Source organism: Macrotis lagotis, chromosome 1 (assembly GCF_037893015.1).
Source record: "Macrotis lagotis isolate mMagLag1 chromosome 1, bilby.v1.9.chrom.fasta, whole genome shotgun sequence".
Lineage (NCBI taxonomy): Eukaryota > Metazoa > Chordata > Mammalia > Peramelemorphia > Peramelidae > Macrotis > Macrotis lagotis.
This window is the reverse complement of record NC_133658.1, coordinates 288909989-288926471: the sequence shown is the minus strand read 5'-3', so window position 1 is coordinate 288926471 and position 16483 is coordinate 288909989. Positions and strand designations below refer to the sequence as shown.

Sequence of the window (16483 nt, the reverse complement as noted above, 5' to 3'; positions counted from 1 at the left end):
GGCAAATGGGGTTAAGTGGCTTGCCCAAGGCCACACAGCTAGGTAATTATTAAGTGTTGGAGACCAGATTTGAACCCAGGTACTCCTGACTCCAGGGCTGGTGCTTTATCCACTGAGCCACCTAGCCGCACCCATAAGAATATTTTCAAGCAGCAATATTTCCTCTGAAATGTTTACATCCTGTCTCCCCTTAAGTAGAATGGAAACTCCCTGAAAGGAATGATTGATTTTCATTTAGTCTTTGTATTCTAGAAAGAGTCTAGCACAAGAAGATGCTCATGCTCATTGGACTGGATGTGACATTACCCACACACCCAGAAGCAATAAGTATTAACTACCAGCAATATGAGGGGGAATGAAAAGGTTTTTATTTCCTCTGGTTTGCTCCAGGAGTTTCCTGACCACCTCTTCTAAGTTATTTATCTGGTGCATCTTCTATACTACCACTTTGTCACTTGTGGCTTCTGTCAGTACAGTTCTAGTCCATAGTTTTAACAATCTGCCTGCCTGAATTCTCTCCTCATCAGACTGGTGTCCATAATTTTGCAGTCCATAACTGTTCCTCAAGTTTCTTTGTAGATTTCTCTAACATCTGCCCCTTGAAACAATCTCTCCTGCCTCTAAATGCATAAGATTTACCAACAGTTATAGTGTACATGGTTCATTAAAAAGATCGCTGGGTTTAGAGTCAGAGGACCTGGATTCAAAATTTGACACTATCTGTATGACCTTGAACAATTAACCTCTCTGGGCCTTGATTGCTTCTTCATAAAATTGAAGGGTTGGTTCCCACCCACTTCTCTGAGAATGTATGAATACTGTACATATTTTCAGGTTTTTTCAAAATATCTCTTCTAGCTCTAAACCTATGAATCCTTATAAATCTATGATCTTATGATATTTATGTAAAACACTTACCATGTACAATGAAAGTCAAAAACAAACAAAGGTCTGTTTCTATTCTTCAAGATCTAATTTCTCTAAAGCTCTCAGTTGGTCCCAAGACCCAAAATGGTACCTGAGATATGGCAAGTCCTTCCTAACTGGAAATATTTAAACTCTTGGTCCTGTAATAGATCATCTGCCTGTCACTCAGGACTCAGTCAACCTAGGTGAGGTCAAAGAGTCTCATTATTAAGTTTGCTCCCAAGGTGGTAGATTTTTTTTGAGGTCATGCCAACTTAGTGAACCATCTCCTAAGGTTTCATTAAAAGGGCTAACCCAGCATCAATGGAGGGAATACCTACAAAGATGAGGTCACAGATCTTTGAAGTATTTAAATTATAACTTTACTAATATTCAATTTAGCCAGTCAGACTCCAGCTAACATTCTCAATTGTATGTTTTATTCAATGAAATTTGTTAAATCTTTCACAGAAGCAGACAAATAAGACTCAGGAAGAAATTTTTCACACATTTTAATTACTTATAAATAAACAGATAGGAAAACATATAAGTAAATAGATAAATAAATGACTTTTAAGAGTCTTGAGTTAATTCTTCTCAATTTATTAAAACATGAGCCAGACCTCCCACTCACTGTTGGTTATGGAAAAACATCCAAATTAAGATTTGTGCTCTCTCTTTGAGAGCCCGAACTTCCTGAAACTGTCTCATACAACAATAATTAAATAAAATTAAAGATATACAGTAGTGCTAGATGTCAGACAGAATTCAAGCGTGGAATCTGACCATATAAGGAAGCAAATATGGTGATTTAGAATAGAGGTTCTTTCCCTCAGGTTTGTGAACTTAAAAAACCCACTGTATTTCTATATAATTGGATAGTTAGATTCCTTTGTAATACTACATATTTTATTTCGTGTGTGCAAAAAAATTATTCTGAAAGGGGTCCATAGGCCCATACCAAAAAAAAAAAAAAAGTTAAGAACCTTTGCTCTGGAACTCAGGACATCTAGATTCAAAACTCTAGCTTGGCAATTAATAGGCTTTGTGACCTCAGGCAAATTATTTCCCTTTCTGGGCCTCTTTTCTTCAACAGTGAATTGAGGGGGCTAGACTGGATAGTCTCTAGGGTCATTTGAAAGGCTAAGATGATAAATTCTAGATTTAAAATATCCAGCACTGAAGTAATTACAGACACTGTCACGAGGTCTAAATTAAAGATACATAGCAATATGAAAACAGAAAGACAACGAGAGAGATACGGGGCCAGGAAAAACATGACCCCCCAAGTCATCATTGGCAGCCTTATAGGGTTTTTTTTAAGGTCAAATCCCTTGGCCTCTCTACTCTACCCCCCCTGTCTTTCATTTCCCACTGACTGCTAGCAAAAGCTGCTTCTCCTCATTGATTCCTCTATCTTTTTTTTTTAGGTTTTTTTTGCAAGGCAAATGGGGTTAAGTGGCTTGCCCAAGGCCACACAGCTAGGTAATTATTAAGTGTCTGAGACCATATTTGAACCCAGGTACTCCTAACTCAAGGGCCAGTGCTTTATCCATTGCACCACCTAGCCACCCCATTTGCCACCTAGCTGCCCTGATTCCTCTATCTTTAACTGGGGAAAAAGGTAGTGAGGGGAAATGTCCCTCTGGGACAGACAGATGGTCAGCAAGGGAGGATTGAGGAGCAGGGCTTTTGGGGAGACCTTTAACTCTGTAAGGGGAGAAGGCAGAAAATGGTTTCAACAAATTTTATGATTAAATGCCAAGTTTATCAATTATATAAAAATGAATCACATTTCTATCTACTCCTCACTATAGTAATTCTCAGAAACTTTCTGTTTATTGCATTCTATTCAATTGGCCCCAGAAATCACATATTTACTTCATCTATTCTATCTACAACAAAATAAGCAAAGATAGTCCTCTCTAGCTGCCCCTATCTTTGACAATTTTTGATTGAATCTGTTATTTCATCAACTAGAGAGCTCCCACCAACAGAGATCCATACCTGCAGTGTAGCTTATCATTAGAATTTCCTGGGTCATAGAGTGGTCAAACCATCTTTATTTAACAATTCGTTAATCTTTTTGTTGGAAGCTCAAAATTTTTAGCTTTTGGTGTTACTTTTTTTTAAGTCATCAATTTTACATATCCTTCATTATTTTATATCATATGGTTGAAACTTGGAGATATAATTAGGGCTCAAGCCTATCTCTGTTTCCCCATCTGTAAAATGAGGGAGTTGGCTAGATCCCTTTCTTCTCTAAAGTTGTGGAAACATTTCTCTAATTGAGGAGAGAGTCACATGTCTTTAGAACTCAGGTCTATATGTCAGAGGAGAGTCTTGAACCCAAGTCTTCCTGTCTCTGAGATTGCCTATTAACTTACTACATTAGGCTACTTCTTGTAGTATGGATAGTAAGGTCTTAATAAATACAAATTAGCTTTTGCTAGCATGTTTTCATCATATAAACATACTTACACATAGCCTTTTGGTCTTCTGATAAGCATTCTGGGTGAACAAATATTTCTAAACTCCTTTAACAAACTCAGTATAAATAAAGAGCAATATGGGGTAGCGGAAAGACCACTGAAAGTCAGGAGAACTGCCAATGACTAGTCTGCCCAGTCAACTCAAGTTTCTACAGAATAGGTTATTAGATTTTTTGACCTCTAAAGTTCTTACCATCTTTGACAAGTTTTGTTTTTTGTTTGTTTGTTTTACAAGGCAATGGGGTTAAGTGACTTGCCCATGGTAATACAGTTAGGTGTCTGAGACCACATTTGAACTCAGGTTCTCCTGACTCCAGGGCCTCAGTGCTCTGTCCACTATAGCTGCCCCTATCTTTGACAATTTTTGATTGAATCTGTTATTTCATCAACATAGGGAGCTCCCACCAATAGAGATCCATACCTGCAGTGTAGTTTATCATTAGAATTTCCTGGGTCATTGAGAGGTCATAGCCAGAGGCCTGCTCTCTATCTGTTACACCAGTAGTTGTGTACCTGTGGTAGTAAATTTGCATTTATTAATGTGGACCCCTTCTTAGTAAAATATTTTAAAATATATATATATATATATAATAGAATACACAGGATGACAAAGGAAACCACAATTATATTTAAATGAAGATGTAGGTGTTTTTTTTTCCCCAATTCAAGTTCATGTAGCCTCTGAAAGTTAACCACAGACTCCCAAGAGAAACCCATGTTAAAAATTCCTATACTATATATGCCTTGGTTGCTTCTTTAAGAGTATCATTCTAAATTAGCTTGGTTAATGTCAATCACTTGAAAGGATCTTCTGGCTTTAGCAGCAAAGGATTAAAGTATCAGACTACTTGGGCTTCTGCCATCCCTCCAAATGGGGCAACTATCACTCATGACCACCTCAAGTTTCTAGACAAATTTAAATGAAGCCACCAAATACCCCCTGTAGGGGCAGAGATTAATAAGGAAGAACAAAACAAATAAAATGCATTTCTCTACATAGTTTAACTGTGGAAAATAATGAAAGGAAAGGCATGAGGGGTATTCATCACCTTTCCTGAAGCTATCAAAGGCAATTTATGAGTTTGCCTGTATACAAGAATCTTCACTGGATTATGGTATTTCATCTATCACCAAAAGCTAGGAACATACTCTATCATTTCTCCCTCACTGCTGAACAAAGATGGTTTAATTAATCCTGATAACATCCCTATAGCAGAGAAAACTAAGACAGACTTTACGTTCCTTAGGATTGGCAGGCCATGGGGAGAACTAGGAGAAGAGGAAGGAAATGCTTGTCTTGAGCTTGGCAATAGGCTACCAGCATCTCTAGCATCTCTTGGGCTTTGTCATGTGCCTTTAAGATAGACATAAAAGAAAGCAAAAATCAAATTTTTCATCAATAGAGTTTACCAATGCGCTTAGTGCAGCTACAATGAGATGCCATCCACTTTTCCTCTAGAACCAGAAATTTAGATCGGTTCTTGGTCATAAAAATCCATCTAGTGGCATTCAGCAGTTTCAGGTGTTTAAAAAAATGTGGCCCAAAAGAACTTTGTTAAATCCTGGCTAGAAAAGAGACTTCCCAGTAGGTGGAACCTGTATAGAAATCTCGGTTCTGCAGAACACCTACCAGAAAACCATGTCAATAGAATCCCAAATATGTGGTAGAAGAGCCCCAGAACATAGAATGTCAGAGTTGGAAAAAGAGTTATTAGTCATTCAAACAATCTCATTTTGCAGATGAGGAAACTGAGGCCCAGAAATTGAATGACTTACTCAAGGTCCTAAAGACCTTGTAGGGACAAAAGTTCAGTATCTCCTGACCCCTAAAAACAGTACTCCTTTTCAACTCTGAACTTCCTCTCTTAAACAGTGAGTCTAATTATACTGCAAAAGACAAGATACAACAGCAAGGAGAAATAGAAAATGCAATGGGATGAAGGCAAGAGGACTTATGTTTGAATCCCACTTTGACCAATGACCACCCAGGTGATGTTGAGCAAGTTACTATAAGTCTCTTGAGTCTCAACTTCCTTATCTATAAAATGAAGGGATCAGACTTAGAGCCAAGAAGACCTGAGTTCAAATTCTACCTCAAGCAGTAGACTCAATTTCTACTGCTGTTTCATGAGACGGTTGGACTGAATGACATCTAAGGTCCTCCCTCTTCTTGCTCTGGGTTTCCCTCTGGCTCTAAATCTAAAATCCTGTGATCAGATCTTGAGAAAACAGAGCTTATTGGTGTCAGTTAAACCAAATAGGGTAGCTCCCTTCTAAGGAAGGGGTCTTTCCAAAACTGTTTCATTTCACTCAGTTTTTACTAAACATAAATTTTAGGTCATTTGTATATCTTGAGAAACTCAAAACAGGGTCATGAAGCTGCTGGTAGATTCAGACACACCATAACAGTTAGGATGGCCATAGGGGAATGTGGAAATCCCAGTCTTTTCAACTGAAGACAATGATGGCGTCTCTGGGCTTGCTATTACTTTTGCTAGCTTATGTCTGTAATGAATAAAATTCACAGACCAAGAGATTCCAGATCCTGAAAGATTAACAACATATCATGAAAAAGATCACTGGACTAACAACAGAAGAACTGGATTCTTTCTTTGTCTCATTTTAAGCACCGGGTCCTCTGTTTCCTCACCTATAAGATGAGGGGAATTGATGAGGATAGTTCTAGGGTTCCTTTCCAGCTCTAAGATTCATGTCTTCTTTCTGCCATGTAACCTTGGGTAGTCTTTTAACTTCTCAGAGTCTCAGTTTTTCAGTCTACCTTTCAAAAATACCATGAGGTGAAACAAAAACCATAAATGTGATGGTGCTGTATGGCAGGGGGCAGGAAAAGTCATATGAATGCAAGGTATGCTTACAAATAACTATTTATTACCTCTTCCATAGCTGGTGCTATAAAAAGCATTCACTTATTATATTCACCCTTATTATAGATTAAACTCAAGCCTAGAATCAAAGGATGTTAGAGCTGGGAAGTTCAATCTTCTCATTTGAGAAGGAAACAGATGGACAGAGGTTAAACTCAGGCCCAAGTCTATATACAATGAAAGAAGACTCCTAACTCCTACTACCATTACAACACATCAGTTTTGTAGGGTCATACAATGTCCCAACTTTCTACTCAAATGTTTCCCCCAATGTCAATGTGTGTTTTAGAATAAGACTATGCAAAAGGTTTTGTATTGGGTGTCAGTGAGACTTCTGACCTTTCCCCTAACAACATTAGGATGAGATTGTCACTAATGGGAAGGTCCTCCTACTTCTAAGGCATATCCTGGAAAGAGCGTTTTATAAAGTCAAAAAAGATCTTCAAAGACCATTAGAGTGGGAATTAAGAGACTTGAGTTCTGGTTCTGCTGCATAAGAGCTCTGTGACCTCTGGTAAATCACTTCTCCCCTCTCTAGGCCTCAAATTCCTCCTCTGCCAAACAACGGGTTACGTGAAATTCTTTCTCTAGTCCCTTTCAGTTCTAACATTCTAGGACTCTACAGAAATTTATTTATTTGTTTATAAGCATCAGTCAGGCTATCTTTTCAGAGAAGATATGGCAGAAGTGGTTATCCACAACCAGCAAACAAATAGAACAATTGTTTTAAGCCCTAGTTTTTCGGTGGGACTTTTTCCCCTCTCTTTGTCCATTTGGGAAAGGCAGTCACATCACATTCCAAGGGACTTCAGCTGTTCGATCATCTCTCCTCATGTCCATTCCTTCCCTCTGCAAACATCACAAGAATTTGATTCTTGCTCATATGAGTTTTAGAGTTAAGCTTGGTAACTGGACAATGGGAGGTCTGCAACCACATCTGTCTGTTCTCCACTGAGAGCTGTCAGGCAGTGCATGAAATCACCCTCTTCTATCTTGCTTTCTGGTAACCCCCCCATATACACCCAAATGTTTGACATCCCTAATGCTCTTCTATAAATCCAGGGCAATTTCTTCCTTCAAAACATAACTCACAGGAAAGTTACTGGTGACAGGAGCAGGCAAATAAGAATTAATTTGAGACTGGGAAAGAGGAGTTTGCTCTTATCTTAAGGCTTCTATCCTCAGTCAAGACCATAAACCATGCGATACCAAGTGAAGAAACTTATAGAATATAAAATGAAACCAATTCTGGATTGTGATGGGTGTAAAGGCAGAGGTGGATTAATGTTGAGGGTGAAGGTCCAAAAGACTAAAAATATCAAAATGCAGGATTCCGAATTTAGAGTTGGAATGGACAACCTTGTAGGTCATCTAGTCCAGCCCCTCAATTTAGTAAGCAGCATTGCTCAGATATAAAAACCCGGGTCCTATGACTTCAAATTCCAAAGTTCTTTTCAATGAACCATTCTGCCTTACGACTTAGCCTTCAAGCCAAAGCACAAAAGAGTGCTTGAGGAGAGGGGGTGGGTTGGGGGGGAGGGAGAGAAAGAGAAGAAATTTGGGATAGAAGAGAAGTTTCCATCTTTGTGTTTATCAAATACCAATTTTCTAATTATCTTCTCTAAGCCCTTCTCTGGCACCCTGTAGAACTGAGAACACAACAGAAGGCACATCCATCCATAAATTCCCTGAAACATAATCTGATGACAAGGAAAATGGAAGAAGACAAAAGAAGATAGCATAGGGTCCCCACAATCACCATAAACCACTGAAACATTTCAGAAAGTGGCAGTTGATGAAGAGATAAAGAAATGTAAATCGAAACCCTGTCAGATGAAGTTGTTAAATGGGAAAGCAGCATGTAGAGATGGTGACCACATATCAGAAATTCATGAAGGAGGTCCAAATGAACAGAGCTTGAGCAGACCCCAAGCCTGGCAGCATCATCAAAAGCTAGAGCTGGGCAAGGCTGACACTGCTGAACATTTACTCAAAGGCTAGATACCAGAAAGAGGATTGCTGTTCAAGAATGGACTGGACCAGAGGACTTCTAAGGTCCTTGCTCACTCTATAGCCAATCTGCCAGAAGGAGAGATTTGTTTCAGCTGAGTCACAAGCAGTTCTTTTCCCCTGGGTCTCTGGTCCTCCCTAGAATGCATCCTTGAGTCTTTGTCCTGGCTTTATTCCTTCTAAGTTTTAACATAGGTTGTCCTCAGCTAACTTCATTCCCTCTTATCCAAGAAACTGTCTTGGATCAGCTTCTTCCAATGAAATATAGCAATGGATAATTCAATGAGTATGGGAAACTGCTTTTAAAGGGATATTACAAAGCAGAGTTTGATTTCATTTTTCAGTAATATTTGATTGACATGGCTGAATAGATTCAACTGGCCAGGAAGGGATATAGTGGTTTTTCAGAGTAGTTAACAGAATCACTCCATCGATGTGTGTGTGTGTGTGTATACACGTATGTATTTGTATGTATGTTTATATATATGTACAAATATACAAAGAAACAGATTTTAACACCTACTATGTATTCAGAACTATTAGGTGCTGTGAGGAATAGAGAAGACTCATAAGAACAATGATAGCAAATAGTTATTTATATAGCACCATGTGGTTTAGATAGCACTTTACAGACATTATCTCATTCAATCTTGCCAACAATCATATGAAGTAGTCACTATAGTATGAGGGTGATTATCACCATTTCATAGATGAAGAAACTCAGAAAAATGATTTGCCAATGATTACACTAACTAAATGTTAAGGTTGGATTCAAAAATAGGGTCTCCCAGGCCCTCCAGCACCTTTCCAAGACATGAAGACAGGTTTGTCCTTATAATAATCTAATTAAGGTGAGAAGATACATAGAAAGATAGGCAAGTCACAAAATCTTAAAGCAGGAAGGGACCAATATCCTAATTAGCAAAACGAAGAAACTAAGGTCTGGAAAGAGGAACTAACTCAAGGTCATCTAAGCAGAGCAATCTCTGGACAAAGTCTTGGGCTTTTCCCACTGAACTCTTGCACAATAGGAAACCAAGGCTAAACCCATGAAATTCTGGATTCTTTTAGGCTTAGATTCTTAACAGGGACCAGCCTTAAGGGGTCAGAATGGGAGTGGGATGAAGGCTCTCTTCAGTGACAGAGTTTCAAGGCTTGAAGAGACCTTGGCAACAAGTAAAATCAGGCAACATTTCCAAGCCTCTTTTCTTTCCATTTCATCATTTTATTGTGGCAACAACAAATACATTCAATTGGAGTGAAGCATTACACTGACTGGCTTACAGGGCATCTTCAAATTCAGACTAATTTGGGAAATGGTTTTTCTACAAACTAATACATGAGTCATTTTTACAAGCCACATAGTAATAGTTCGTAATAGTTTATTAGTAAACCCTCCTTCACTCCCTCAACTCACTTTGTATGGATGGGCTAAAGAAAGGGAGTAAAAGACAGGTGTAAGGGCCAGTATGGATAGAAGGAAGTCTTAAAGACAGAAATTTGTGCAAAACGAAAAGAGTAGGTTCAAGAGTCAATAGGTATTCAGAACAACATACCTCTGGTCTTCTACTCTTATGCTCAAAAACTGTCAATGACTCCCAAGCCTTCTATCATCTGATCCCTGACTTCCTTTTCTCAGCTTCACTTAGCTTGGTTCCCTTTACATAGTCTGCAAAAACAGACTATTCACTTCTGTTTGTGTCTCTGTTTAGGTCACTCAAATACCTGAAATGCCTTTTCTCTTCCTCTTCAGCAAAGCCTTCATATCCCCATGCCAAAAGGGATATTTCCACTTAAGTCCTAGGACTTTGTTTCATTTAAGCATTCATTATATTCTGTTTTCTAACATAAATGCATAAACATACATACATATATAAAATATTGTATATTATCTATCTCCTCTCACCTGTTCACCTTATTCTATTTCCTTCATTGCGTATCATAATGTTTTCACATAGTAGGTGTTTCATAAATGATCAGATCTCCACTAAAATCCTCCTCAAATAGTAATTATGGCATGGAGTTGATCTTGCCTTCCCATGCCGTGGCACAGGCTTACTGCCCCTGATGCCTGGAATACTCTTGTTCTCTTCTCCCTCCTCACACCCACTCCCAGAATTCCCAGTTCAGCTCAAGAGTCACCTCCTATACTAAGTCACTTCTCTTCCTCTTCCTCACACTCACCTCATAAACTTCACAAAGTACCTTAGAATAACCCTGGGAGGTAGGAGTTATTATTATTATCATTGCTGCCATGATGAATAGATGAGAGAACAGAGCACAGAATGGTTAAGTAACTTGTCCAGAGTCACGTGGCCAATAAGTAATTTGTCCAGAGTCACACAACCAATAGGTATCTGAGGTAGGATTTGAACTCAAGTCTTCCTGACTCCAGGAAACTCCCTCCTCTCAAGGAATTTATATGGGTAGGGGTTGGAAACATATATGATAAACCCAAAGAAAAGTTAAAGCAAACTGTATACAAAATAACTACAAAGTGAAAGAATGGGGGATTAACAAACTGGTAAATCTGGTTTGCCCTGGAGGCACCTAGGATTTCAAGAAGCAGAGTTAAAGATGGAGAATGTGTTTCAGACATGGGGTACATACAGCCTGTCCAAAACCAAAATATAATGTATAATCAGTCTATAAAGATAGAATGGAGTCAGATTATGAAGAACTTTAAAAGCCAAAGGACTTTATATATCCTAAAGGCAATGAGGAAACTTCTTGAGAAGCAGTGACATGGTCAGACCAGTACTCCAGGAATATCAAATAGGAGAATGGTTTGCAATGGGGAAAGATTGGATATAAGTATATCAATAAATAGGTTATCACAAATAGTCCAAAAAAGAGGTGGTGAGAAATCTGAGGCTCAGAAGGAAAAATTAAGTGCACTAAGTGTCAGAGACAAACTAGAAAGAAACTCAGATACCTTGACCCTCATCCCAGCATTCCTCCTACTGACTTGACTTTGAATGAGTTTCCATTAAACCCTTTTCTTTTAAGTTCTTGCCTCATTTAATACATTCTGCCCATCACACTTAAGCTAATCTTAAATGATGTTTTGATAAGTTCATATCACTTTTAGAAGTTCTGATGGCTTTTCCATCACCTAGGATAATGTTCATATTCCTTATTAGGTAGGACCTTTTATGACTTGGATTCCCATCTACCTTTCCAAGCTCTAGGCCTAGTCACTGACACTGGAACTCATCCAGTACAAGTCAAATACTCCATTACCACCAGCAATTCTATTACAGATCTGTTACCTTCTACATCCCTTGGATAGAATATCTTCTGACTTCTACAGAACCTTCATCACCCAACTCCAGTATGAGCTCAGAATCTCAAGGTAGGAAGAAACTCTACAATTCATCCAGAACTTGAACGAGAATCTTCTCTACAAAATAACTGAGAAGCTGTCCTCTGGCCTAAGCCTGAACAGCTCCCAGAGGCAGCAGCACCTCCTAATTTTGGATGGATTGAATTATTAACAAGCTTTTGCTCTTAGATCTAATCTAAATCTGTTCTCTCTGCATCTCCCCTTCGAGATCTCTATCCTGCTAGGCTGGCCTCTGAACAAAACTTTCTGAACTATTTTAGAGGATTCTCTCTCTCTCCTCTAAATAGGTAAATCACTTACCACCTGTATCCTTATTTGGCATATCATTCAACAAACATTTAAATGCCATCTACTGAGCTAGGCCTGTGAGGGGTAGGAAGAATCAAAGATTTAGAGCTGGAAAGCGCCTGAGAGGCTACTGCATCCACCTCTCTCCCTCTATTTTGTAAATGAGTAAAATGAATCACAGTGTGGTGAAGGGAAGGGCCGCTAGTAAGAGTTCCCAGGCAGGATCTAAAGTCAGCTTCAGGACTCCAGTTCCCTTCATAATGACTACAAAGTCTCTGCCCTCAAGGGACTTCCAATCTATGATCACTATACATTACTATGTATCATTATTTAACTTTCTATATCAGGGCTCTGGTTTCAAATTAAATTATAGGACTCTTAACAGCTAGGATTGTAACTTCTCTTTATTTGTACCAACACTACACTAAGCACTCAGTAAACACTCAATAAATGTCTGCTGACTAAGTACACTAAGTACACTTATCCTAGCCAACCTATATGGGAGGACCCTCTCTAGAAGATATTGAAAGTCAATTTAAATACAACTTTTGAGAGAATCAAGTCTCCTCTACAGAGAATGGGGCACCTGCACAGCACACTAAACAAAAGAAAAACGGTTATCTGTACAGGGTCATATGCTGAACCTTCCTAGACAGATCATTATGTATCTCACTTAAAAAAGGCTTTATGCAAAAAAAAATCTGAAAAATTCTATTCTACAAGCTGTTCTTCCCCCATCTATTCATATGACAATTAAAAATTTTGATTTGAAGATATCACTAATTCAGAAACAAATCCAGACTTCAGAAATGGTACCATTTTAATTGAATACTGTTCAAGAAATCCCTAAGAAGTTCAGCAAAGATTAACACCTGGTATTTCTGGAATAACACTTGTCCAGTGATGGGACACATGATGGTGCTGATTTAAAAAACAAAATGGTACAAGTTCCTGTATCTCTGGAAAATTTCGGCTTATAAATGGATGTCTGGAACAGTGATCTAGAGAAAGAACCACTGAGTCAAAAGATCATCTAGTTTATTGTCTTCCATTTTACAGAGGGGGTAAACTGATATTGCTCCAGGTTTGAATCATGGGAAAATGCAGCTACCCACGACACTAAGATCAGAGGCCAGAAAATCACACCAAAATTATCAAAACAGGGGTGGCTAGATGGCATAGTGGATAGAGCACCGGACCTGGAGTCAGGAGGACCTGAGTTCAAATCAGACCTCAGACACTTAATAATCACCTAGCCACTTAACCCCATTTGTCTTGCCAAAAAAAAAAAACCCTAAAAAAATTATCAAAACAACAACAATAAGAGCAATTAAAAAAAAAAACACTTCAGCCACCTCTGGAACTACTAAGATGAATGATCCTACTTTCTTGGTAGAAGTCTGTGAAACTTGAACACTATACTGCAACTAAAACTACCAGTGCTTATTAACCATGAAGAGTCCCAGCCATCTCTCAGTTTATAAGCACTATCATCATGTTTGCCCTGCTCATTAAACATAGCATAATTTTTAAATGCACCGTCCTATATTTAGTAATCAAATCTTTGGAGAGGCAATTTCCAGGACTGGGAAAATCAGGCACCCAGGAGACAACCCTCCCAGATTTCTAGGAAGACACAAAGAAGGGTGGAAGCAAAGGTTTTTCTGAGGTTTGCATCTGGGGGTAGCACCCTACCCTGGAGCCACGGTGGGGTAGAATCGCGGGCTGTTTCCAAATCTAAGCTAGTGCGATAGGAAAGCCTGGCTGAAACTTCCAATGTGTCCACATGATCTTTTTTGTTTCCTTCCAAGTAAGTGGAGGACAATTTGAGTTCAATGCCAACACTGAGTCCATTACAAAGGGCGCACTTAATCGGTGTTCCTCATCTCATAAAAAGGAAACCGATCCGGCTACAAAGACGAGGCTCGGGAGATACTTTGGACCGATTCTGTCCCGGCAGATGGCTCCCAGGTCATCGGCTCCTCTCCTTCAGCAATTTTTTAAAATGCATTAAGGAAAAACAAACCCTCGGGGTGCAGAGACCCCACTTAAGCTTGCATGCCGACCCTTCGGGGAAGTTCAGGGGCTTTCTTGACAGGGAAGCCCCGGGGCCGCGGGCTGGCAGGCGGGGTCCAAGCAGGAGCTGGCTGGGGCGGGCTGCAGCCTGGCCCTTCCAGCCCCGCGCGGGGGGCGCCCGCCTAGGCCTCCGAGCCGCCAGAAGGCTGGGCTCCCCGAGCCCCGCGGCCGCAGTCCGCTTCTAAGACCGGAACGGCTCGGGGGAGGCCGCCTCCCGGGGCCGCGGGCACAAGCGGCCGGGGCCGGGCTCCAGAGTGCGGCACCCGCCCGCTGGCCGAACCCCTTCCTTCCCGGAGCCGCCAGGCCCAGCGCCGGTCGGCCGAGGCTCGGCCCGGCAGGCAGGGGCGCGGGGCCCCGAGTGCGCCGCCCCGGCCCCGGCCCCGGCCCCGGCCCCGGCCCCGGCCCCGGCCAGGCGCAACCCTCTCCCGGGACAAACGGGCAGAGGAAGCGGGGCCGGTGCCGGGCCCAGGCCTCGGCTCCGCGCCCTGCCCGCCGCCCGGCCCCGGCGCTCCCTTCCCCGCCGCCGCCGCCGCCCTCACCTGCTTTCTCGATCTTGCCAGACATTTCCGGGCTGCGCCGGAGGCCGAGGCCGCCGAGGCTCAGCGGCCCGGAGCGCGCAGGCCGCCGCGGGAGGCCGCCCCGGGGAAGGCTCCGCTCGGCCTCAGTCCCGCCGCCGCGGCATGGCCCGGGCTCCGGGGCTCCGGGGGCCCCTCCTTCCCTCCCCGGGGGGCGCGCCGGCCCAAGGCCGAGCGGGCGCGGCGGCGGCGGCGGCGGCGGCGGCTGCTCCCGCTGCTTCTGCGGCTGCTGCCGCGCCTGCTGCGGCGGCCGCTGCTGCTGCTCCCGCCGCGCCGCCGCCGCCGCCTCCTCCTCCTCCAGCCGCCGCCGCCAGGACCCGCGGAGCCCGGGCCGCCGCCGCCGGGCCAGAGCCGGAGCCACAGCGCGACCTGCCGGGCAGCCTCCGCACGACAGCGCGCGGAGCGGCGGCCCCGAGCAGCAGCGCCCTCGGCGGCCGAGGCCGGAGCCGAGAGCCCGGACCCCGGAGCCGGCCCAGGCCTTCCCGGCCCGGCACGCGGCGCCCTCTCTCGGCTCGAGCCGGAAGCCAACCCGGCCGGAGCCCTGCGTGGCCCGGCTCCCCGCAGCGCCCCCTCTCGGGCCTGGCCCCCCCTGTCTGCAGCCGGCTCGCGTCTGGGCCCGCGGCCTCACTGTCCCGGGGAGCTGGGGCCCCTCCCAGCGGGGCCCGGGCTGCGCCCCCCCGTGCCAGGCCCGAATGACACGAACAGGGCCTCTCCCTCCCAGCCTGGCCCCCGGGGCCCAGCGCCCTCTCCCAACTGGGCTCGCCTTTCTGGTGAGGGTCGAGGACCACGTTGTATTCGACTGGAGGTTTATTCCCCCTGGCCGGCTGGCTAGTGGGTAGAGTGGTGGACCCGGAGCTAGGGAGACGAGTTCAAATCCCCCCTCAGAAGCTTCCTACTTAAGCGTGCCACCTTAATTTCTACCTGCCTCAGATTCTTCATCTCTAAGACGGGGATAACCGTGCCACTTCACAAGGTTCTAGTGGGCATCAAATGAGCTAACACATATCAAGCTCTGACAACATTTGTTTTTTTAATTTATTTTTTATTAAAGATGTTATTTGAGTTTTACAACCTTCTCCCATCTTACTTTCCTCCCCTAACCCCCCCTCCCCCTCGCAGAAGGCAATCTGGCAGTCTTTTGTTTCCATGTTATACCTTGATCCAAATTGAGTGTGATGGGAGAGAAATCATATCCTTAAAGAAGAGAAGTCTAAGAGGTGACAAGATCAGACAATAAGATATCTGGGGTTTTTTTTCTAAATTAAAGGGAATAGTCCTTGAACTTTGTTCAAACTCCACAGCTCCTTATCTGGATACAGACGGTACTCTCCTTTGCAGACAGCCCAAAATTGCTCCCGATTGTTGCACTGATGGAATGAGTGAGTCCATCAAGGTAGATCATCACCCCCATGTTGCAGTTAGGGTGTATAATGTTCTTCTGGTTCTGCTCATCTCACTCAGCATCAGTTCATGCAAATCCTTCCGGGCTTCCCTGAATTCCCATCCCTCCTGGTTTCTAATAGAACAATAGTGTTCCATGACATACATATACCACAGTTTGCTAAGCCATTCCCCAATTGAAGGACATTTACTTGATTTCCAATTCTTTGCCACCACAAACAGGGCTGCTGTAAATATTTTTGTACAAGTGATGTTTTTACCCCTTTTCATCATCTCTTCAGGATATAGACCTAGTAGTGGTATTGCTGGATCAAAGGGTATGCACATTTTTGTTGCCCTTTGGGCATAGTTCCAAATAGCTCTCCAGAAAGGTTGGATGAATTCACAGCTCCACCAATAGTGTAACAGTGTCTGACAACATTTGTTACAGAAACTCTCACAGCTCCATGAGCAAAGCATCCCATGTCAAGGACCCTTGGATCCCAACAGCCTTTTTTCCCTTTC

At 42.7% G+C, this 16483-nt stretch overlaps 1 protein-coding gene across 10 annotated transcripts in view; it reads right to left on the bottom strand.

Annotated features, from left to right (window-relative positions):
- Positions 1-14701, bottom strand: part of RAPGEF1 (Rap guanine nucleotide exchange factor 1) — a 195932-nt gene extending 181231 nt beyond the window's left edge. For 3 of the 10 annotated variants that reach the window (XM_074210858.1, XM_074210862.1, XM_074210864.1), the window contains exon 1: positions 3820-14053. In XM_074210858.1, coding sequence (XP_074066959.1) covers positions 3820-3931 — 112 coding nt within the window. In that variant the 5' untranslated portion in view covers positions 3932-14053. Of the gene's footprint in view, positions 1-3819; positions 14055-14542 lie in introns of those variants that run through there. The other 7 variants (XM_074210866.1, XM_074210867.1, XM_074210861.1 and 4 more) reach the window with 6 other exon arrangements.
- Between the last annotated feature and the right edge of the window lie 1782 nt (positions 14702-16483).